General features: G+C 37.0%; 1 protein-coding gene across 3 annotated transcripts in view; it reads right to left on the bottom strand.

Annotated features, from left to right (window-relative positions):
- The window catches only part of tbck (TBC1 domain containing kinase), an 86,212-nt gene that overhangs the window by 64,706 nt on the left and 2,350 nt on the right, over nucleotides 1–19,156 (bottom strand). For all 3 annotated transcript variants that reach the window (XM_058385614.1, XM_058385613.1, XM_058385615.1), the window contains exons 3-15: nucleotides 16,933–17,005; nucleotides 14,155–14,269; nucleotides 10,776–10,849; nucleotides 7,714–7,855; nucleotides 7,507–7,567; nucleotides 6,822–6,883; nucleotides 6,655–6,716; nucleotides 5,184–5,332; nucleotides 3,756–3,894; nucleotides 3,265–3,364; nucleotides 3,098–3,147; nucleotides 1,782–1,911; nucleotides 1,345–1,443 (exon numbers count right to left, since the gene is read on the bottom strand). In XM_058385614.1, coding sequence (XP_058241597.1) covers nucleotides 1,345–1,443; nucleotides 1,782–1,911; nucleotides 3,098–3,147; nucleotides 3,265–3,364; nucleotides 3,756–3,894; nucleotides 5,184–5,332; nucleotides 6,655–6,716; nucleotides 6,822–6,883; nucleotides 7,507–7,567; nucleotides 7,714–7,855; nucleotides 10,776–10,849; nucleotides 14,155–14,269; nucleotides 16,933–17,005 — 1,256 coding nt within the window. The remainder of the gene's footprint in view (nucleotides 1–1,344; nucleotides 1,444–1,781; nucleotides 1,912–3,097; nucleotides 3,148–3,264; nucleotides 3,365–3,755; nucleotides 3,895–5,183; nucleotides 5,333–6,654; nucleotides 6,717–6,821; nucleotides 6,884–7,506; nucleotides 7,568–7,713; nucleotides 7,856–10,775; nucleotides 10,850–14,154; nucleotides 14,270–16,932; nucleotides 17,006–19,156) is intronic.

Genomic DNA, 19,156 nt, shown 5'->3' with positions numbered 1-19,156 from the left:
TGCTCCTTGACAGATCCGGCACTGCAGGTACTAATCAATACAATCGGTACAAAATAAACACTTAAGCCTTGATTTACTATTAACATGCGTTAATCTGCATGTGAGATGGGATAACTAATTAAAGGGCAGGCTGTGGGTGAATTACACATAATAACTGCATTAATTACGATGCGTACAACACCGAGGGAGAAACTCTGTGTAAATGAGATTTTTGTGTGTGCTAATTGTTTTTTAAAATAGACTCTCAGAAGAGCCAATATAACTCTAATTAAAGGTAACGAGACAAGTAAAAAAAAAAAACGCCGTCCAGAATAGGAGTTGAATACAAAACAAGTGTGTAAACATGAGTGTGTGTTTTGTTCACATGGTACTTGTTAATTAAAATGCTTTCAGATATGTTTTATTTAAAAGCTGCTTGCCAAAATATCTAACACAAAGACATTACTGTGAAAAATTTCGAGATGGTTAGTTATAATCCTCATATATTTTCTATCTATTAAGACTAATATATAGTCTTCTGCAGCAAATATAGTTCCGGTTTTATTCATCTGCGGATTAATGAGGTGCCATTATCAAATGAGTCGACTCGAATCGTCTCGAGTCGACTCACATGAATAAGCCAGCTTTTTCTTGAAACGTAACTTAACCCGAAATGATTCGATAACTTTATTACTGTGAATTTTTCATGCCAGCATTGAGTATAAGGAATCTGCACTGCTGACGTATTTTAAGGTAAGTGATCCGTTATCAAGATAAAAGGAAATGAATCCTCTTAATGAAGCTCTGACACAGCAGGACCATAGCATTGATGCATTATAATAAGATATCATTATAATATAATATTATAATATAATATATCATGATATAAGATTTCCTAAAGTAATTTCACCCAATGGTAGGCAAAGAAAACGTTCAAAAAACATCCCAAAAGAATGGCAATGAGATGTTTGGAGTACCGAAAGTGTCGACTCTCGTTTGTGAATCAAATGAGTTGATTCACCAGAAAATTTTCAGATTTCCAATCACTATCGCTCACTTAATCACCGTTCCACATTACGGATGATAAATTAATTCATTCGCATAGACGCTGCCTTGTGATTTTTCCTGTCAGGTAGAACTGCACAAATCATGGAGAGGTGGAGGACAGAAAAATTGAGGTGAAAATTGATGGTTCATTTCCAGCTACAACTTATGACATTTATTACATTACGTTATATATTATTATTACATAATATTACACCATATTTTCTCGGTGCTGTTTTTCTAATTATTATAATGTCTTTTTTGGACAAATAATTATTGACAAACTAGGCAGCATGACAAAAGGAATAAAGAGTTACTCACCTCGACTCCCAGTAAAGCAGCCCAGGCCAGTCCTCGGACAAGAGGAGGAATATCTATCCTGGCTTCCTTCCACAACTGGTTCTTTTTGTATGGATACGCCTAAAGAATGTATATTGTGTGGTGTGTGTGTGTGTGTGTGAATACAATAAGAACATTATTATTCACACTACATTAAATCAGAATACAGTTTTCAGTTACAGATTTATGGAATAAAAAAGGTTTCTGAATTAATAAGATCACAGCTTACTGTGTGTTTTTATATATATATATATATATATAATGTGTGTGTGTATAATAATATATACACACACATATAATAATAATACTATATAATAATATATAATCATGTGTGTGTAATAGTAATAAACACATTATTATATATTATTATATATTATTATAATAATCTTTCTATTATTTATATATATTTCTGTGTGTACCTTTAGGAGCCTGTCGAACAGTACGATGCGTGTAAGCTGGTACTCTGTGTCTCTCTCTCGGATAATGAGCGGGAGGCTGACGGCGGCTGAGAGCTCGTTACTGCTGATGGACTGAGGCAGACAGGACTGTCTAAACCACACACACACACACACATACGGTTTCAATTTATTCATTATTATACAAGAATCATACATCTTTATTATTTGCTTATTCTTTCTGTTTGGTTGTTAATGATGCCCTGCTCTTTATGTGTGTGCTGTGCTGTTTATCTGATTTAACAATGCATCCTTTTGGATAGGACTATCTGTCTGTCTGTCTGCTTATCTGTCTGTCTGTTCGTTCTATCTATAATCTGTCTATATGTTCTCCCTTCTAGTCTGTTTGTCTGTCTCAATGTATGTTTCTCAAACTACACATCTTTCTGTTATCTATTTATTTGTCTCCCTGCCTGTCTGTCCATCATATATATGTTATTCTACCAGTCTGTCAGTCCAGGTGTCTCTTTAACTATGATGCATTTGTCTATCTAGCCATTTGTCCGTGTCATTTTTTGGTGTATCTGTCCATGTTTTTATCACTGTCTACTTTTCTGTTTGCATTTTATGTGTCTGTCATTCTGACTGTCTGTCTGTCAGTCTGTCTGACTCCCTGTCTGTCTGACTGTTGGTCTTTCTGTCTGCCTATCCAATCTGTCCATCAATCTTTCTAATTGTCTTTCTATTTACATTTTAATATATGTGTATATCCATTATTCTATCTATCTATCTATCTATCTATCTATCTATCTATCTATCTATCTATCTATCTATCTATCTATCTATCTATCTGTCAGTCTATCTGTCTGTCTCTATCTATCTATCTATCTATCTATCTATCTATCTATCTATCTATCTATCTATCTATCTGTCAGTCAGTCTATCTGTCTGTCTGTATCAATCTATCTATCTATCTATCTATCTATCTATCTATCTATCTATCTATCTATCTATCTATCTATCTATCTGTCTGTCAGTCTATCTGTCTGTCTGTCTGTCTATCTGTCTGTCTGTCAGTCTATCTGTCTGTCTGTATCAATCTATCTATCTATCTATCTATCTATCTATCTATCTATCTATCTATCTATCTATCTATCTATCTGCACATCTGTCTATCCCTGTTTCAGTCTCTGCTCATCTCATTTCTCATGTCTCATATCTTATGTCATCTTTCTCTCTCTCTGTCTGTTACACTACTTCCTTGTGTCACTGCACTTTTAGTAGAGGAAGAAGATTAGTATAATGTCTGAGTTCAGCAGAAACTAAAAGCAGGTTCTTACTCGTCCTCCAGCAGCGGGTAATACGCCTCTCCTGCTACATCCTTCAGCCTCTGAGACAGAAATCAGAAGAAATCAAATGTCAGCACATTTACTTAAACAGTCTAAATGAACTTACACTCACACACACACACACACACACACACACACACACACACACAGAGCCTCACATTTTTGAGCTGACCCAGCGAGAGTGTCACAGTGGTGTCATCCAGCAGGAAACTTCGGTCTCGGCCCTGACCAAACGTCTCGCCATCTTCTAAAATAAAACTGCAGAGAAGAGAAGCGTGTGTGTGTGTGATTAAAGGAAGAATGGCTGAGCTAGCACTAGAGTGGACATTATTCTACCTGAGAGAACACTTCCTCTTATCTGTAATAGTGTTAAAAGTCTCATTACTATTATAGACAAAACTTTTTTGTCTAACAGAATTATTGGCACCCTTTATGAAAATATCTATATTAAAGCACTGCAACATAAATGTAGGAATATCTGACTGACTACTTCAACAAATGGTTTCAAAAGTATTGGCACCCTTATTACAATGTCAGGGGAAGTCTTACAGCTTATACAGCAGAAAAGCAGAAAAAAAGTTTACAGAGACTATATAAGATTGCAACGGTGTGTGGGTGTCTGTGTGTGTGTGTGTGTGTGTGTGTGTACTTGGGCAGGGTGCAGACTGGAGGTTTAGACTGGATGATGCCTTTGTTTGTGAGTTCCTTCTCCAGGTCTCCTCCTGCCAGACACCACAGATAATAAACTTCATCCACAGATCTCTCAGTCAGATAGTCCTCCCCGTCCACTGCACACAAACAAACACCGTGGTATTAGAGGACTGATATACAAACAGAAATGAAAAAAGAAAAAGAGAAAGAGAGAGAGAAAGAGAGAGAGACTAAGGAACAGTGAGAGACCGAATGTCCTGCATACACCATGACCATACACCATACAGAACACGTCCAGATACTTACCTGTCAGTTTTGTTTGTTTGTTTGTTTACTTGTTATGCTTTATCTGTCTGTTTTGCCCTCCCCCCATTGTTGTTGTCATTAAAAGGTTGTAATGCTTGTGAATATTATTCTTATACCTTCGCTTTGGCAACAGTGTGATTTTACATTCATGGCAGTAAAAAAAACTACTGAACTGAACTGAGAGAGAGAGAGAGAGAGAGAGACAGAGACAGAGAGAGAATGTGATGGAGAGTGAGAGAGACAAAGAGACAGAGAGATAGAAAGACGGAGACAGAGAAAGGATGTGATGGAGAGTGAGAGGTGGAGAAGAAGAGAGTGAGAGTAAGAAAGAGAGAGACAGAGAGAGTATGTGATGGAGAGTGCGAGACAGAGAGAGAGAGAGAAAGAGAGACAGAGACAGAGAGAGTATGTGATGGAGAGTGCGAGACAGAGAGAGAGAGAGAAAGAGAGACAGAGACAGAGAGAGTATGTGATGGAGAGTGCGAGACAGAGAGAGAGAGAGAAAGAGAGACAGAGACAGAGAGAGTATGTGATGGAGAGTGCGAGACAGAGAGAGAGAGAGAAAGAGAGACAGAGACAGAGAGAGTATGTGATGGAGAGTGCGAGACAGAGAGAGAGAGAGGGAGTGAGAGACAGAGAAAGAGAGAGAGAGAGAGAGAGAGAGAGAGACTGGTGAAGTGACTTTTTATCGTAGCTATAATGCATTTTAGAACAGGAACCAAATTGTCTCAGATGTCCTGCAACATTAAAATCTAACATTTACACTATAGATATAACAACATTTACAGTAGAGTTATCACTTACAGTCAGTGATAAAAACGTCTACAGTATCCTACTAGTAGTAAACTACTACTACTAGTTTAAAAACAAACAAACAAAAAAAAAATAACAAGCTGCTGTCTAATGCAAATAAATCTGAATAACCGAGGCCTATGATGACAGAAGGAAGAAAAACAAAAAGTGGATTAAGAACAGTCTCAAAAGTGCAAAAAATAAAATTCCCTTAATTCCGATTTCCAATTTTTCCGATTTCTGACCATTTTTCTGACCCGCTGGCACTCCTATAAATGAGGCTGAAATATATCTGGTTTAAAGCAAGAGACAGGGATTAGTTTTAGACCTTTGCAGAGTTGGGTGATATCATCAGGTAGCTGGAGGTGAGCACAGCGCAGTGAGGAGGAGAACAGAGAGACCGGACTCTCATACAGAGCGTAGAGGCAGGAAATTCCCTCAAACACGGAGTCTTCTAGGAGCTCAGCTGGAGTCGCTCTAAAAGAAAACACACACACACACACACAGACGTCTTTTCAAGTGCACATAAGGCAGGTTTAGAACTCAGTATCCAGCATCATGGCATATTTTTAGCCACAAACAAATACAAGAACCACAAATCATCCTTCAAATACTGTATGAAATAATAGAAGTGATGGAGTCAGTATCATTAGGAGCATCTGTGTGCTGCTTTATGAACTATGTGGCACCATAACGCGGCTGAGAACGAAGACGATGGCAAGTGAACAGGATGTTTAGTTCAAATTCATTTTCTTTGTATAGCTTTTTGGAGTGTCACAAAGCAGAAGAAACATATAAAGTACAGATATCAAATTTTAATTTGAACCTTATGAGCAAGCCAGAGGTGACGATGTCAAGGAAAAACTCCCTGAGATGATACAAGGAAGGAAGACTCAAAAGGGAATCCAACCTCATCTGGGTGACACCAGAGAGTGTGATTATAAATCATTTCCCTTCTACAATAGTGTATTATATGGACAAAAAGTGAAATTGTGCAACCAGGAAATTCAAGTTATCAGCTGTTCACTGATGGAGGCATCAAACTCTTCATGGTTTATGATTGCAGTCCAAAGCCAGATTCATGTTTTCAGATTTAAGTGGCATCATGTTGTTTTTTTTTTCTAACCTGTTGTTGTTATATCTCTCACTTGGATATTACATAGTTGAACTGAGTGAATACATCTGGATAGATTTCTTCATTTCAGGTTGTTATTTCGAAGGGAGGGGAGTTCTTTCCTATATCCACTGTATCTCCAGGCTGTCTCCATGGGTTTATCCTCAGCAGAAGCAAACAGCCTTCAAGTTACCGGATCTGTTCCTTGCCATCATCACCTGGGGCTTGCTCATTAGCAATAAGCTTAAAATTGAGAACGTAAATTTATATATTTCTCTGCTCCACAAATAAAACTGAACTGAAACGAATCACATTAAAGCTGTACTATTGTAAGAATGGCTCCAGAGGAATAAAACACATCAGGTTGTGCTGTTATAGGAAAATAATCAGCTCTGGGGTGATGCTAACGGTGACTTTTTTATGCTGCCTGTTTAATAGCAGCATGCAGCCGCTTTATTGGCCATCAAAACATTGATTAATAACAGCATGCAGTGTTTTATTCCTCGGTTAAACCAAAATTCAGGGAATCTATAAATTCAACTATTTTTCTGCAATAACGAAGACACAGATGCAGAGATTGCACTAAATTCCCCCTCACAGCTGGCCTACATGGCTGCTTTTCATCCGCCCAGCACAGCAGAATGTTTTCCCTTCAGGAAATGATGTACGTTGCGAAGCAGCTTACCGTTTCGAAGGCAAAAAAGTCAGGCATTTCCTCAATAACAGCAGCACATTGTCAGGAAGCTCCTAGAATGCACATGGACTCTGATGAGGAACAGGCCGTGCATGAACGCGGCCAAGAAAAGAGATGTTTATTGGACGAAATGGAAGCGGAGATCAGTTTGTACTCACCTTAATGACGTCCAGGCATCCGTGCTCCTCTGCAAGGACCGTCACGATGTCATCCATGCATCCTGCAGAGAAAGTTGTTACTCTTTATCCTGTCACGCTCGACGGAGAACACAACGAGGGAGATGATTTGTGGTTTACATTTCTGGCATTTGGCAGACATCTTTCTCCAGAGTGACAGACATTTTATCTTAAAACTGAGCAATTGAAGGTTAAGGGCCTTGTTCAGGGGCCCAGCAGTGGTAACTCGCAACCTTTTGATCAGTAGTCTAACTCCTTAACCACCAAGATACCACATTTAACGGTTTACCCCGCATGTTCTCTCCACAATTCAACAGGCCTTCATTTAAACATTCGATGTAGAAACTATAGGTCTTCCTGCGCTTTCGGTAATTTAGCTTGTTTTGGAAGGAGTCTTCAGTGTCAGTGCTTCAAAGCTGTTCATAGGGGATGTGCTTTCTCATGCTGCTTTTTGTATTTTATTATAAATAAGATTGGGGGGGACAGAGGAGAGAGCAGGGGAGAGAGGGGAGAGAAAGAGAGAGAGAGGAGAGAGAGAGAGAATGATATTTGAGGAATGATGCAGCCATTTTTAAGAGTCTCGATTTCACCAATCAGCAAATCAGCCATTTCATGGGCCTTAAAAATGTAAAATAGTGTGTGTGTGTGTGTGTTTGTGTACACTTACCTAAGGTGATGATGAACTTTAATCTCTCGCTAATTTCAATGTTCTGTAAAACCTGCCTGCCCTGTTAGGAAAATAAAGGCTATGATTATTATTAAAAACAAATCAGCTACACTTGTAGATTAGTGATGTGAAGAACAGGGAAAAAGTGCATAAAGACAAAACAGCAGCTTTCCACTTAGGAAAAAATACGGCTACAAATGTTCATACAGCACAAAGCTCAAACAGCAGCATCCCCAGAGACCACACGTCAGTCTTAGGCCCTGAGGGTAAAGGGACCTGGCTGAGGGAGGGATCAGTGGATTGGAACATGCCCTGGGCGATAACCTCTGGAGCGAGGTAAGATGGATACCTGAACACAGAGAGAGACAGAGAGAGATTATTAGTACATACATAGCATTGGCATTAAAGGGAAAACTCCACTGTTGTTCCATCTATCCATATTCTGTAGCACCTATCCTTATCCTACACAGGCATGCAGTCAGCCTTGGAGTCCATACTATGTGACTAGGGCACAAGGTGGGAGTTCGCAAGATACACAATCAGACACTACAGACAATTTAGAGATGTCCATTAGCCTACAATGTATGTCTTTGGACTAGAAGAGGAAACCCCTAAATCAAGGGGAGAACATGCAAGCTTCATATACACAGGGCAGAGACAGGATTCAAACCCGGGATCCTGGGTTTAATTTTCTGTATGGGCTTTTCTTAACAAAAGGGTGAAATCTTGCTTAAAATGCTGCCTGTCATTTGTTTTGCAGATGGAAAGCTCAAATCTGAAACTAATAATAATAATAATAATAATAATAATAATAATAATAATAATAATAATACAATAAATAAATAAATAAATAAATAAATAAATAAATAAATAAATAAAAATTTAAAAAATAAATAAATAATAATAATAATAATAACAACAATGTTGAACACAGTGCCTAAGTTTTGCCACATGCTTCACAAAACACCGCGTCCAGCAATCCGGCACGTGCTGATAATCAATCACAATTATATAAACATTTGTGCAGTGTTTGTGGTTCTGAGATCAATTCAGAACGATTTGCAATCCAGCATGTGGACAAATGTCCTTTAAGACTTTTGGCAAGTTTGAAAGTTTCCATCCTCAATATTCTGTTTCTCAGACTCATAAAAGTTGGTGAAATGTGGCAGGCAGACGCTAGTGTTCAGACCGAGGGATAATGTTTAAGCAGAATCGCATTTTTAATCAAATACTGTAAACAGTGGAAGGTTCAGCAATATCCTGACATGAGATTTACAGCCAGATTAAATTCATGCCTCAGAGAGCTTTGTAGCCCCCCAAAAAAAATCACAAAAAATGTTAACGAAGTCACATAAACATCAAGAAAGACGACTGAAAAGTGTACAAAAAATTCAATGAATATTTAAATTTCTCCAGTTTGGCACGATCCACATTTGCACACTGGAACAGGATTGGTTAATATATTTTATGATGCAATAAACAAAAAATGCAGCTCTACGGCAAATTAACTCACTAAACCTTTAACAAATAATCATTTGTGTGGGAAAATAAAATTCACACCACAAAAAGGTTGAAAAGCGCTATGAATATGCAAATTCCTCTGGTGCTGCATAATACACATTTGCATATTTGAAATATTTATGGGATAACATCATAAAATAATGAGATTTAAAAAAAAAAAAAAACGCTGCAAAAGCACTATTTGTTTTAAAAACTAATTAAATAACAAAACCTGTGGTGAAGATGAATATCTTATTAGGGGGGAAAAGTCACAGTACAATAGAAAAACAATTAAAAATAGATTTTATGCTTTTTTTTTATGCTTCATGACATTTTATGATGCAATAACAACATAAAATAAAGCAATGTATAAAAAAGAAACAAAAGCAAAAGCACACAAAAAAAGTGTGAAAATCTCTCTCTTTCTTTCACCTCACACACACACTCATATTAATTGATAAAATATTGATTTTAAAAGAATAAATATCATCACATTTTGTGGAAAAAATCTTTAAAAAATGGTAAAAAATAAATAAATAAATAAATAAATAAAAATAATACAAATAAATAAATTAATAAATAAAAAACACCAGATCAAGCTCCAGATTTGATCAATGTGTAAATTTATCTGGTGTGCATGTTTTTGCATATTTAAACATGATTGGCACTTATGTTTTACAGTATGATAACATCATAAAAAAAAACTTTGACTCAGATAAACAAAGAAAAGAAATGAACTCTAAAAATATATAAAAAAAAATATATATATAAATAATATATAAAAAAATATTATATTTATTTACATACAATAAATAATATAAATATTCATTTATAAAATATAATAATAATAATAATAATATAAATATTTACATACAAATATATATTTTTTTATTATAAAATTTGTATACAAATGTTAAATCATAAAAATCAAAATAGTTATTTGTAAATCTGATTTTTGTGCCGTTTGGAGTTTTAATAAATTTAAAATAAAAAAATAATAAATCAAGCCAGACAGACAGGCGCTATCTGAAATATGCGCATCCCACAAATAAATATGCTTAAAAAAAAAAAAAAAAATTCCAATTCATGGAGACTGGAGCCTCAGTGACTGCACAAGAGCCAACTCATATTGTTCACATAACCATCCACAATAAGCCCCACTGCAGTGAATCACTGCTGCAGCATCAAAGTTTGGAGGCAGATAAGCTTTATTGAATTTTCTGGACAGATGTTGCTGCACAGAAAGCTGATAGACAAGGACATGCCAGGTCAGAAGAACACACTGTGTGTTCATCATCCTTCTCTGAGAAAAGGCAATCTCCAGTCGGATATTAGGACGAGGCCCCCGGTGAACAGGGAGGCCAGGGCCTTACGCTTATTTATGACTGCCCACGAGGAAGTCTGCTTTGATATCCCAGCCCTGGTTTAGATCAAAATGAAGATGGACCATGATGACACACATCTCATATTAGCTCATCTTGTTTCATTATGGGAGCGCCGAACATTTCATTGATCTTCTCTTTCATGAAATGCCCGTGCTCCAGATCTGAGCCGTGATGTGTCTACAGCGGGATTTAAAAGATTCCCTCTAGCTTTTTTATTTTTTTTTTTTGGTAATGGGAATGTGAATAGGATTTGATCTGCATCCCTAAAGAGAGCTGAAAGAGCTGGGCATCTTCTTTTTTTTTTTCCCAGACTGGTTTGTGAAGAATACATAATGTGTGTAGGAAGTGTGGAGGAGCTTTTAGACGGCGTAAAAAAGCACTCACCCGATAGGGAAATCCACATCTGCTCCGTGGTCCGTCATGTAATAAAGACCAAACTTGGCCAGTTTTACTTTACCCTGTTTACAAAGTGAAGAAAGAAAAGATGCAGGCCAATGAAAACAACACACGCACCATCAAAACAAGCCAACACAAAAACATCTGGCCTCTTGCATGATAACAGTAATTTATGTTAAATTCAAGGCCAGCACACTTTACTGATTTCCTTGCTTTAAATGAAGATCACTGTGTTTTTTGGCGAAAAAGAAAAAGTTTTTCCCATGAAAACAATATTCCACCATTTTTGGTTGTTATTTTTTTCATAAACCTTGAGAAAAACATTGCAACATTTTTCCCCCCATGTGAAAAAAACATGTAAGCAGGAGACAAGATGTGAGTTTCCTCTCGAGATGTTTGTATACAGACATAGCTGTGTACACCGACACAGGACGAGAGCAAAAGTTTGCGCACCCTTCCTTCAGAAAAAGACAGAATTTTAGCACTTTTTAAGGCATTAATACAAATAAATAAATAAATAAATAAACAACCAAATAAATAAATAAATAAATAGATAGATAGAGTATGTCAATATCATATTATATTATTAGGCCGTAGGTTTTCATCTACTGCTGATAAATTAGGAATAATCTTGAGAAAATCCTTGCAGCATTTTTCCCCATGTGAAAAGAACATGCAAGCAGGAGACAAGATGTGAGTTTCCGCTCAAGAACTTACTATACAGAAAGAGACGTGTACACCGACACAGGACGAGAGCAAAAGTTTGCGCACCCTTCCTTCAGAAGACTGACATTGTGGCACTTTTTAGGCATTAATACAAATAAATAAATAGATTTTATCAGTAGAGATATTAATATCATTCCATAGGTTTTCATCTATTGCTGATAAATTAGGAAGAAAACACTTGGGGTTATGCTGCTATCGGAAAGTAATCACTTTTAACAGTAATTCAGTAATAGTGCTCTTCACAATGGTTTGCATTACACTTCACTGTTGTTGATTCATTTCCTTCAGTATATCTCAATTCTCTGCACATCGCTGATAGCACAGAACTAGATCATATTTTTAATCTGCATAAGGTTACATTTACAAAAGCCCTGACACTAGAGACTCGATCCACCTCCTTGTGTTAGCTGTTGCCGGGAGCTTTCTCACTGGAGTTTAGTCTGAAACACAGCAGGACTTGAATGAAGAATCTGTAACGTGAAAGCTATCATGTGGACCGGCTTTCTCGCACCAGGAGACGACCTTTAGGAGGCGGAGGGAAACTCTGGACTGGAAACTCTTGTGAACGTGTATTCGGGTCAGTACATGTTCAGGAACTAAAGTAACCTGTGTGTGTGTGTGTTTTAGCTGATGATAAAATCGTAAGTGAAGTATCAGGGCAACGATGAGGGGCACAGATGCCTTTCTGCACCTCATAACCAGCACTATTATTTTTAAGTATGGTGAGTCACATACTTTTCTCCATGCACGTTTGTGATGAGAGCAAATGCACCAGTTGCGTCTGAAACCGGACCAGTGCTGCAGTGGAGCTGGTATTTGGAGCACAGCAAAACTGCCCAGCATATAAACAATTACACCTGAGGTATGAAAAGTATATTTACTATTTATACACTGCTTTACTATGTAGAATTACACGTTCCTGTCTGTACAGTATGTGTTTCCCCTTTATTCCTGTAGTACATATGCTTCCGGCTTAGCCCCGCCCCTTCACTTCTTGACTTGTCTCTATTGATACAAGCTGAACTGTGACAAATCTAATCTCATCTTTGCTTTATAAATGATTCTCATACGTGTTTTTCTTTTAATTCAGGTTTATTGCTAATATTATTTTTATTTTCATTCGAGTATTTTCCTCTATCCTGACCTGATTTAAGTATCTTGTTTTCTGCCTGTTGGTTTGGACGAACTTGAATCACGTCTTTATTTCATTCCACTGATTTTACAGACATCATAAGAGATTTTACAGACATCATAAGAGACATTGGGCAGTTTTATAGACTGTTTTTCTTGTTTCCATTTCATCAGTTTGTTTTTTTGTTTTCTTTCTTCCATCTTGTTTAAATTTGCCCTTCCTGAGAATCTCTATTGGAAAGACGTCATGAGGGCGAACTCACCCAGTCTGAAAGGCTGTTTTTCCTTTTTTTCTTAATTTCAACAGATTATTTTCAATCCCAAATACGGCTGTTGAGACTCTCACTAACTCGAAACCGTTTAAATTCGCATTACAGCCGGCGTGATATTATAAACCACGCAGTGCTGCTGTTACCCATCAACACCTTCGAATCCACTCAGATCTGACATGGCAACCGTCCTGTAATAACTTCTTCATTTCCTCTCCCATATCGTCTAAGCACCTTCTGCTTCTTCTCACTCAGCTCTTCTCGATATTGGTCTTCTCGTTCCTCGTCTCATGTGTGTCCTAGCTATGCCAGATTGTGCAAACACACATTGATTCTCTGTTCTCATCTGGAAGTCGAGTCAACTGGACTTCATCGTTACAACGAAATGTTTCACTGCTCCCTGGAGGATGCAAAAATTGTCCAAATTCCGTCAGACAGAAGAAGCCGCTCTCATGAGAAGTGAAAGACGTCCAGTTGACGTGACTCAACATTTTGGTAGATGCCCTTAATCCAGAGCAAATTAAAGTTTATCTCATTTTATACAATTGAGGGTTAAGGACCTTGTTCAGGGGCCCAACAAGGGTGGACCTGAGATTCAAACTCACAACCATCTGATCAGTAGTCCAACACCTTAACCACTAAACTACCACCTCTCCCCACTCAACTTCCAGATAACCTCACCGGATCTTTACAGACCTCCTCTCTGTTCTTATGTTTTGAATTGTTGTCTTGTCCGCTTTATGACTAAATTTGCACATACATTGACTTTGAGCAACAAAGGGACCGGAGATCATTTATTTTGACGACGTGAGCGACAGCGAGCGTTGGTCACTGGGTGTGGACGTGTCCAGAGACGTGACAAAGTTGAACCTTATGCAAAACACGGATCAACTCGGTGCAGTGACTACCAAAGGAAGAGAAGATGCTAGAGAGCACATGATCCATGGTAAAGATCAACACACCGCTTCTCCTGTAAACACTGGCGAATTTTATATACACAGAAACCAAATCTCCCTCCAGATTGATTCATTTTAGTGGCGAAAAAATCCATTTTGAATGCTAGTTGCACCACTGACCGATAAACACTGTTACTATAGCAACCAGTAGTTGGAAGTGACTAGAGACTTGCAGTGATAATACAGTATCGCCGTGTGTTTGAATAAAGCATCAGTCATGTTTTTTCAGCTAAACATATTATTATATTAGAAGAACCCTATGTATTTATGGTATGTGTATTGTACCTTACAATCCAGGAGCACATTATGAGGGCTGAGAGCTCGATGAGCCAGACCGTGTGTGTTAATAAACGCCAGTCCTTCCAACACCTCGTAGGCGATCTGCAGAACCTGCTCTGAACTAGAACACACACACACACACAAACTTTAAAGCCAAAAACTTAAATGTACACAATTTACCTCCATCAATAATCACAATCTCTTCTGCTTTCTTCACCTGGAACCTTTCTAATATCTCCATATTTCATCATAAAGTTAACAATAAAGATAACAATCCAATCAGCAAATCATGTGTTACAGAAAATCCTTGTTGGTGGAAGAGATCAGATGAGAATGGTTTGATGTGACAGGAAGTCGACAGTAACTTATAGGAGCAGTGCTGGCTCAAGTGGTTAAGGCTCTCGGCTACTGATTGGAGGATCAGGATTCAAGCCCCAGCACCACTACTACTGCTGGGCCCTTGACCAAAGCCCTAACCCCTTACTGCTTCAGGAGCACTGTATCATGGCAGACCCTGCTCTCTGACCCCAACCCCCAAAGTTGGGATATGCGAAGAAAGAATTTCACTTTGCTGTAAGGTATATGTGACAGATAAAGGCTTCTTCAGTCAGTATTCAAAGACTAAAATTAAGCAAAACAAATGACCTTAAGTGTTTGAACTACCCAAAAATCCATCATCTCTGATTTAGACACAAATATATCATTATAAATATACACACATTATGCCACTGAGGCATTATCTCCACCGAGGAATGGTACGACATGCTTCATCTCTTCATGCCTACAGGTTGTCCACACTTCCAGCAGGTCACACAGTGAATATCCAGATGCTGATTCCAGATGCTTCTGCCAACAGGACCACGAGGCTTTTCTTTACTTTAATGGCCTGCATAAATTCCGGTTCACCACCAACATTCTGGATACGCTTGAAAAAGCTGTTCACAGCAAGAGCAACGATTTGATCACACTCTCAGGTGTCACCCAGATGAGGATGAGGTTTCCTTCTGAGTCTGGTTTCTTCCTCATATCGTCTCAGAGGAGTTTTTCCTCGACACCATCACCTTTGGATTGCTCATTAATGGTTAACTGAAACAATTATATATTCAGATTTTGTCATCTACGCGACCATACACAGTGCTGCATTCAGTAAAAAGCTTTTCAATAATAGCTGTCATAATAAATACAATAAAAATAAATAAAACTTAAAAATTAAAAAATAAAAAGTTAAAAATAAAAAAATAAAAATAAAAAACTGAAGAAACAATGCAGGAAAATATATATATACAATATAAAAAAATATATTTCTTTGAACACGGATTGGTGGAACAACAATATGACTGTTGTAAATAAAGTGCAGATGTGTGCAATTGTGTGTAATTAGTGCAATATGTCTAGAAAATAACAGAATTTTCTCATTTCTGTCCTGGATTTCTGTACAGCGGCTATGTGACAGCGTAGTCCTTTGTTAAAACAGCTATACAAATAAAGCTGAATTGAATTGAACGAATATTGTGTAAAGACAAATTGTTATATCCTACACGCCTAAAGAACAAGAGCAAGTAACAACCTTAAATTCCTGTGGGAAAGACGGGAAATCAGTATTCAGGGCTGGAAATTGTGGACTTAGTGTATTAGTATGATATGTATGTAACAGAAAAAAACAAAAGAACTTGGAAATGTTAAAATAGGATGTCATAAAATTGTGTCATAAAATTTTTGTGTGTGTTGTATCTTGTAACTAACACAAGAATTTAATAAAGTCTATCTATCTATCTATCTATCTATCTATCTATCTATCTATCTATCTATCTATCTGTCTGTCTGTCTGTCTGTCTGTCTGTCTGTCTGTCTGTCTGTGTTGTTTTTCCTTAAGTTTGTCACCAACATTTGTGTAGCAGGCTCGGTCTCATCATCCCGGGTTAAGTGATAAGTAAATAGTGGACAAAATCATTGAACTCTTTACACCACAGGCCAAATCAAATTTGTGCCTGTTTCTGGTGGTGTCCAGCTTCAGGTCCATGTCTTTGTCATGTCCCACTCCACAGTGATGGGTAATATGAAACTCATATGGAAGCAGACACTCTTTTAAGAAACTGGGTTTATTTATAATAATAAATAGGGACAATATAATTATAGAAACGTTCTGGAAGAAAAAAAAAGGTTTGTTCTGTTCCACACAAATGTTTCTTTGTTCAAAGTAAATGTTGATGTCCAACCCATTTCTGCTCTCTGAGACGCCATAACCAGTAAAATTCTGCCTAAGGTTATTCAGCAGAGGGAAAAACACACGTCTCACACTGAAAGCCAACAAAATCCTGACTCATTTAATATCCGACTTGCGGCAATAAAACAATTAATTTGTTCATACTGATTGAAAATACCTGATAAGTTAGAGCCAGTGTACTTGTTCCCTATAATGATGTAGCAGTATGATATTTCAGTTTAAGAAAATATTGAATAAAATGCACAGTTCATATCAATCTATAAAAATAGATTTAACCCCTTTTTTTCTTTAACTATGGATCTTTTAATATCACTATTATTTAAATCAGTGCTTTACATATAGGACAAAATCACAGGAAGTGAATTATAAATTGGATTTATTTCATCCATGAGAAAATGCCGTGATTCGATTCAGCCAGTAGATGGCAAAGCGAGTACACAGCTCTCACAGCTCTGCGTCTCTAAACCCTGAATTAAGCACGGTGATACTTTCAGAAAGAAATAAGACTTATAGAACGGACAGATTATATGTGATGGATGTGGGGTTTTTTTTGTGTTCACCTGATGGCTTTGTCTTGTTTGAGAAGATCCTTCAGGCTGCGTTCATAATGTTCGGCGACGACAACAAGTCTTTCTGCAAGCAAAGTCAAGAAGAAAAAGCTGTGAACAAGAAACCTACCTACAGAATTTGTGGAAGAACCTAGTGAATGTGGTAGCTTAGTGTATAACTAAGCTTATAAGTGCTTATAACTATATATATATATTTATTTGTCATACTTAATGGTTTCTATTTAATAAATAAATAAAAAAATAAATAAATAAAAAAATAAATAAATAAATAAATAAAAAAGACAAACTGTCAGATGTTCTGAAAATTCTGGGCTTTTTTTTAATGATCATTTAATTTATTGAAGAAAATAAAATGTTACTAAACCCCAACTGGCGCTGTGCAAAAATTGTTCAAATATATTTTTGAATACATTTTGTACATACAGATTATTTCATTTATATTTAATTTATATTTATTTGCCTTGTAATCTGAAGCAGTCTCTGGCAAAAGAATTTCCTTTGGGATTAATAGTCTATTAAGTTCTATCTTTTCTTATTTCATTTCAATTAGAATAGACACACCTGGGCTTAACTACAGCATTTAACCATCACTTAACTAAACACAATCAGTAGTCCATACTATGAAGAAATCCCAAATGAGATAGGAACAAATCTCAGTCTGGATGAACAGCCATTTCTAACACTTTGGGACTTCTAACACTGCTTGCCTGCCTGCAGCCTCCTCCCTTACATGCAAATGGAGAAAACTAATTTTTATTAGTATTACACTAATATTAGGATTACATTAATATCAGGATTAGGAAAGTATTACATTCATATTAGGATTAGCATTAGTACTATCCAATTTGTTGCTGCTGAAGATGGCACAACCAGTTATTTTGGACAAAATGCTTGTGCCTTAGTGTGATATGTATTTAATCAATTATAAAATGAAAATATAAATATATATATATATATATATATATATATATATATATATATATATATATATATATATATATATATATATATATATATATATATAGTGCAGGTGTGTCTGTTCAGTTATACAGATATACAATCATTTAATCATGTGACAGCAACAGAATGCATATTAGATCACGCAGACAGAGGGCAGGAGCTTCTCTTCAGGTTAAAAAGTATGATGTCTGTGTCTTTAACCATGTCAAAACTGGTTACTGAGACCATGAGACCAAGTGGGCTGGTTTGACCTCCTGGAAATAGAGTTTACACAGAATGGTGCAAAAAAATAAAATACAATAGACCTGAAACTGGTCTAAAAATATTAAACCCTGAAGTGTATAAGCTATGACAGAAGAAAAGCATGATGAGAGGATGCGAGTTTGGTTGTGCGTGTGTATGTGTAAAACATTTTGGACGATTTCATGCTCCCAACTTTGTGGGAACAGTTTAGGGATGTCCCCTTCCTGTTCCAACATGAGTGGAGACTGTGAGCCAGACCTTCTCGTCCAACATCAGTGCCTGACCTCACAAATGATCTTCTAGAGCAATTGTCACAAATTCCCATAAACACACTCCTACACCTTGTGGAAAGCCTTTCCAGAAGAGTTGAAGCTGTTATAGCTGTAAAAGGTGAATGTAAAAGAAGACATCTCAGTTTTAGAATGGCTCGCAGTCTCCACTCTAATTCATCCCAAAAGAGTTCTATCAGATTGAGGTCAGGACTCTGTGCAGACCGTTCAGTTTCCTCCACACCAAACTCACCCATCCATGTCTATATGGACCTTGCTTTGTGCACTGGTGCACAGTCATGTTGCAACAGGAAGAAAACTATTCACAAAGTTGGGATCATGAAATTGTCCAAAATGTCTTGGTATGAAGCTGAAGCATTAAGAGTTCCTTTCACTGGAACTAAGGGGCCGAGCCCAACCCCTGAAAAACAACATTGAATTCAATGATATGGAGGGGTGTCCCAAAACCTTTGGCAATATAGTGTGTACATTTGATCATTATCACCGGTGTGTTTACAATAATTATACCTGCTTGACATAAGTTGTTAATCATAAATTTTGTTCTAAGTGTAAGAACCGATACTGGTTTGAAGCCAATGGGTAGTCACATCAAATTGGTTTAGATTTTTCTTCTGTTCACTCACTTTGCATTATCTGATTAAAATATCCACAAAAATACATATTTATGAAAGCATTCTTACTTTACATTTCTTCACACCTGCCTAAAACGTTTGCCCACAACT

The sequence above is a fragment of the Hemibagrus wyckioides genome, linkage group LG03 (genome assembly GCF_019097595.1).
Source record: "Hemibagrus wyckioides isolate EC202008001 linkage group LG03, SWU_Hwy_1.0, whole genome shotgun sequence".
Classification (NCBI taxonomy): domain Eukaryota; kingdom Metazoa; phylum Chordata; class Actinopteri; order Siluriformes; family Bagridae; genus Hemibagrus; species Hemibagrus wyckioides.
Note: the sequence above shows the minus strand (reverse complement) of the source record. Positions and strands in the feature narration are given on the sequence as shown.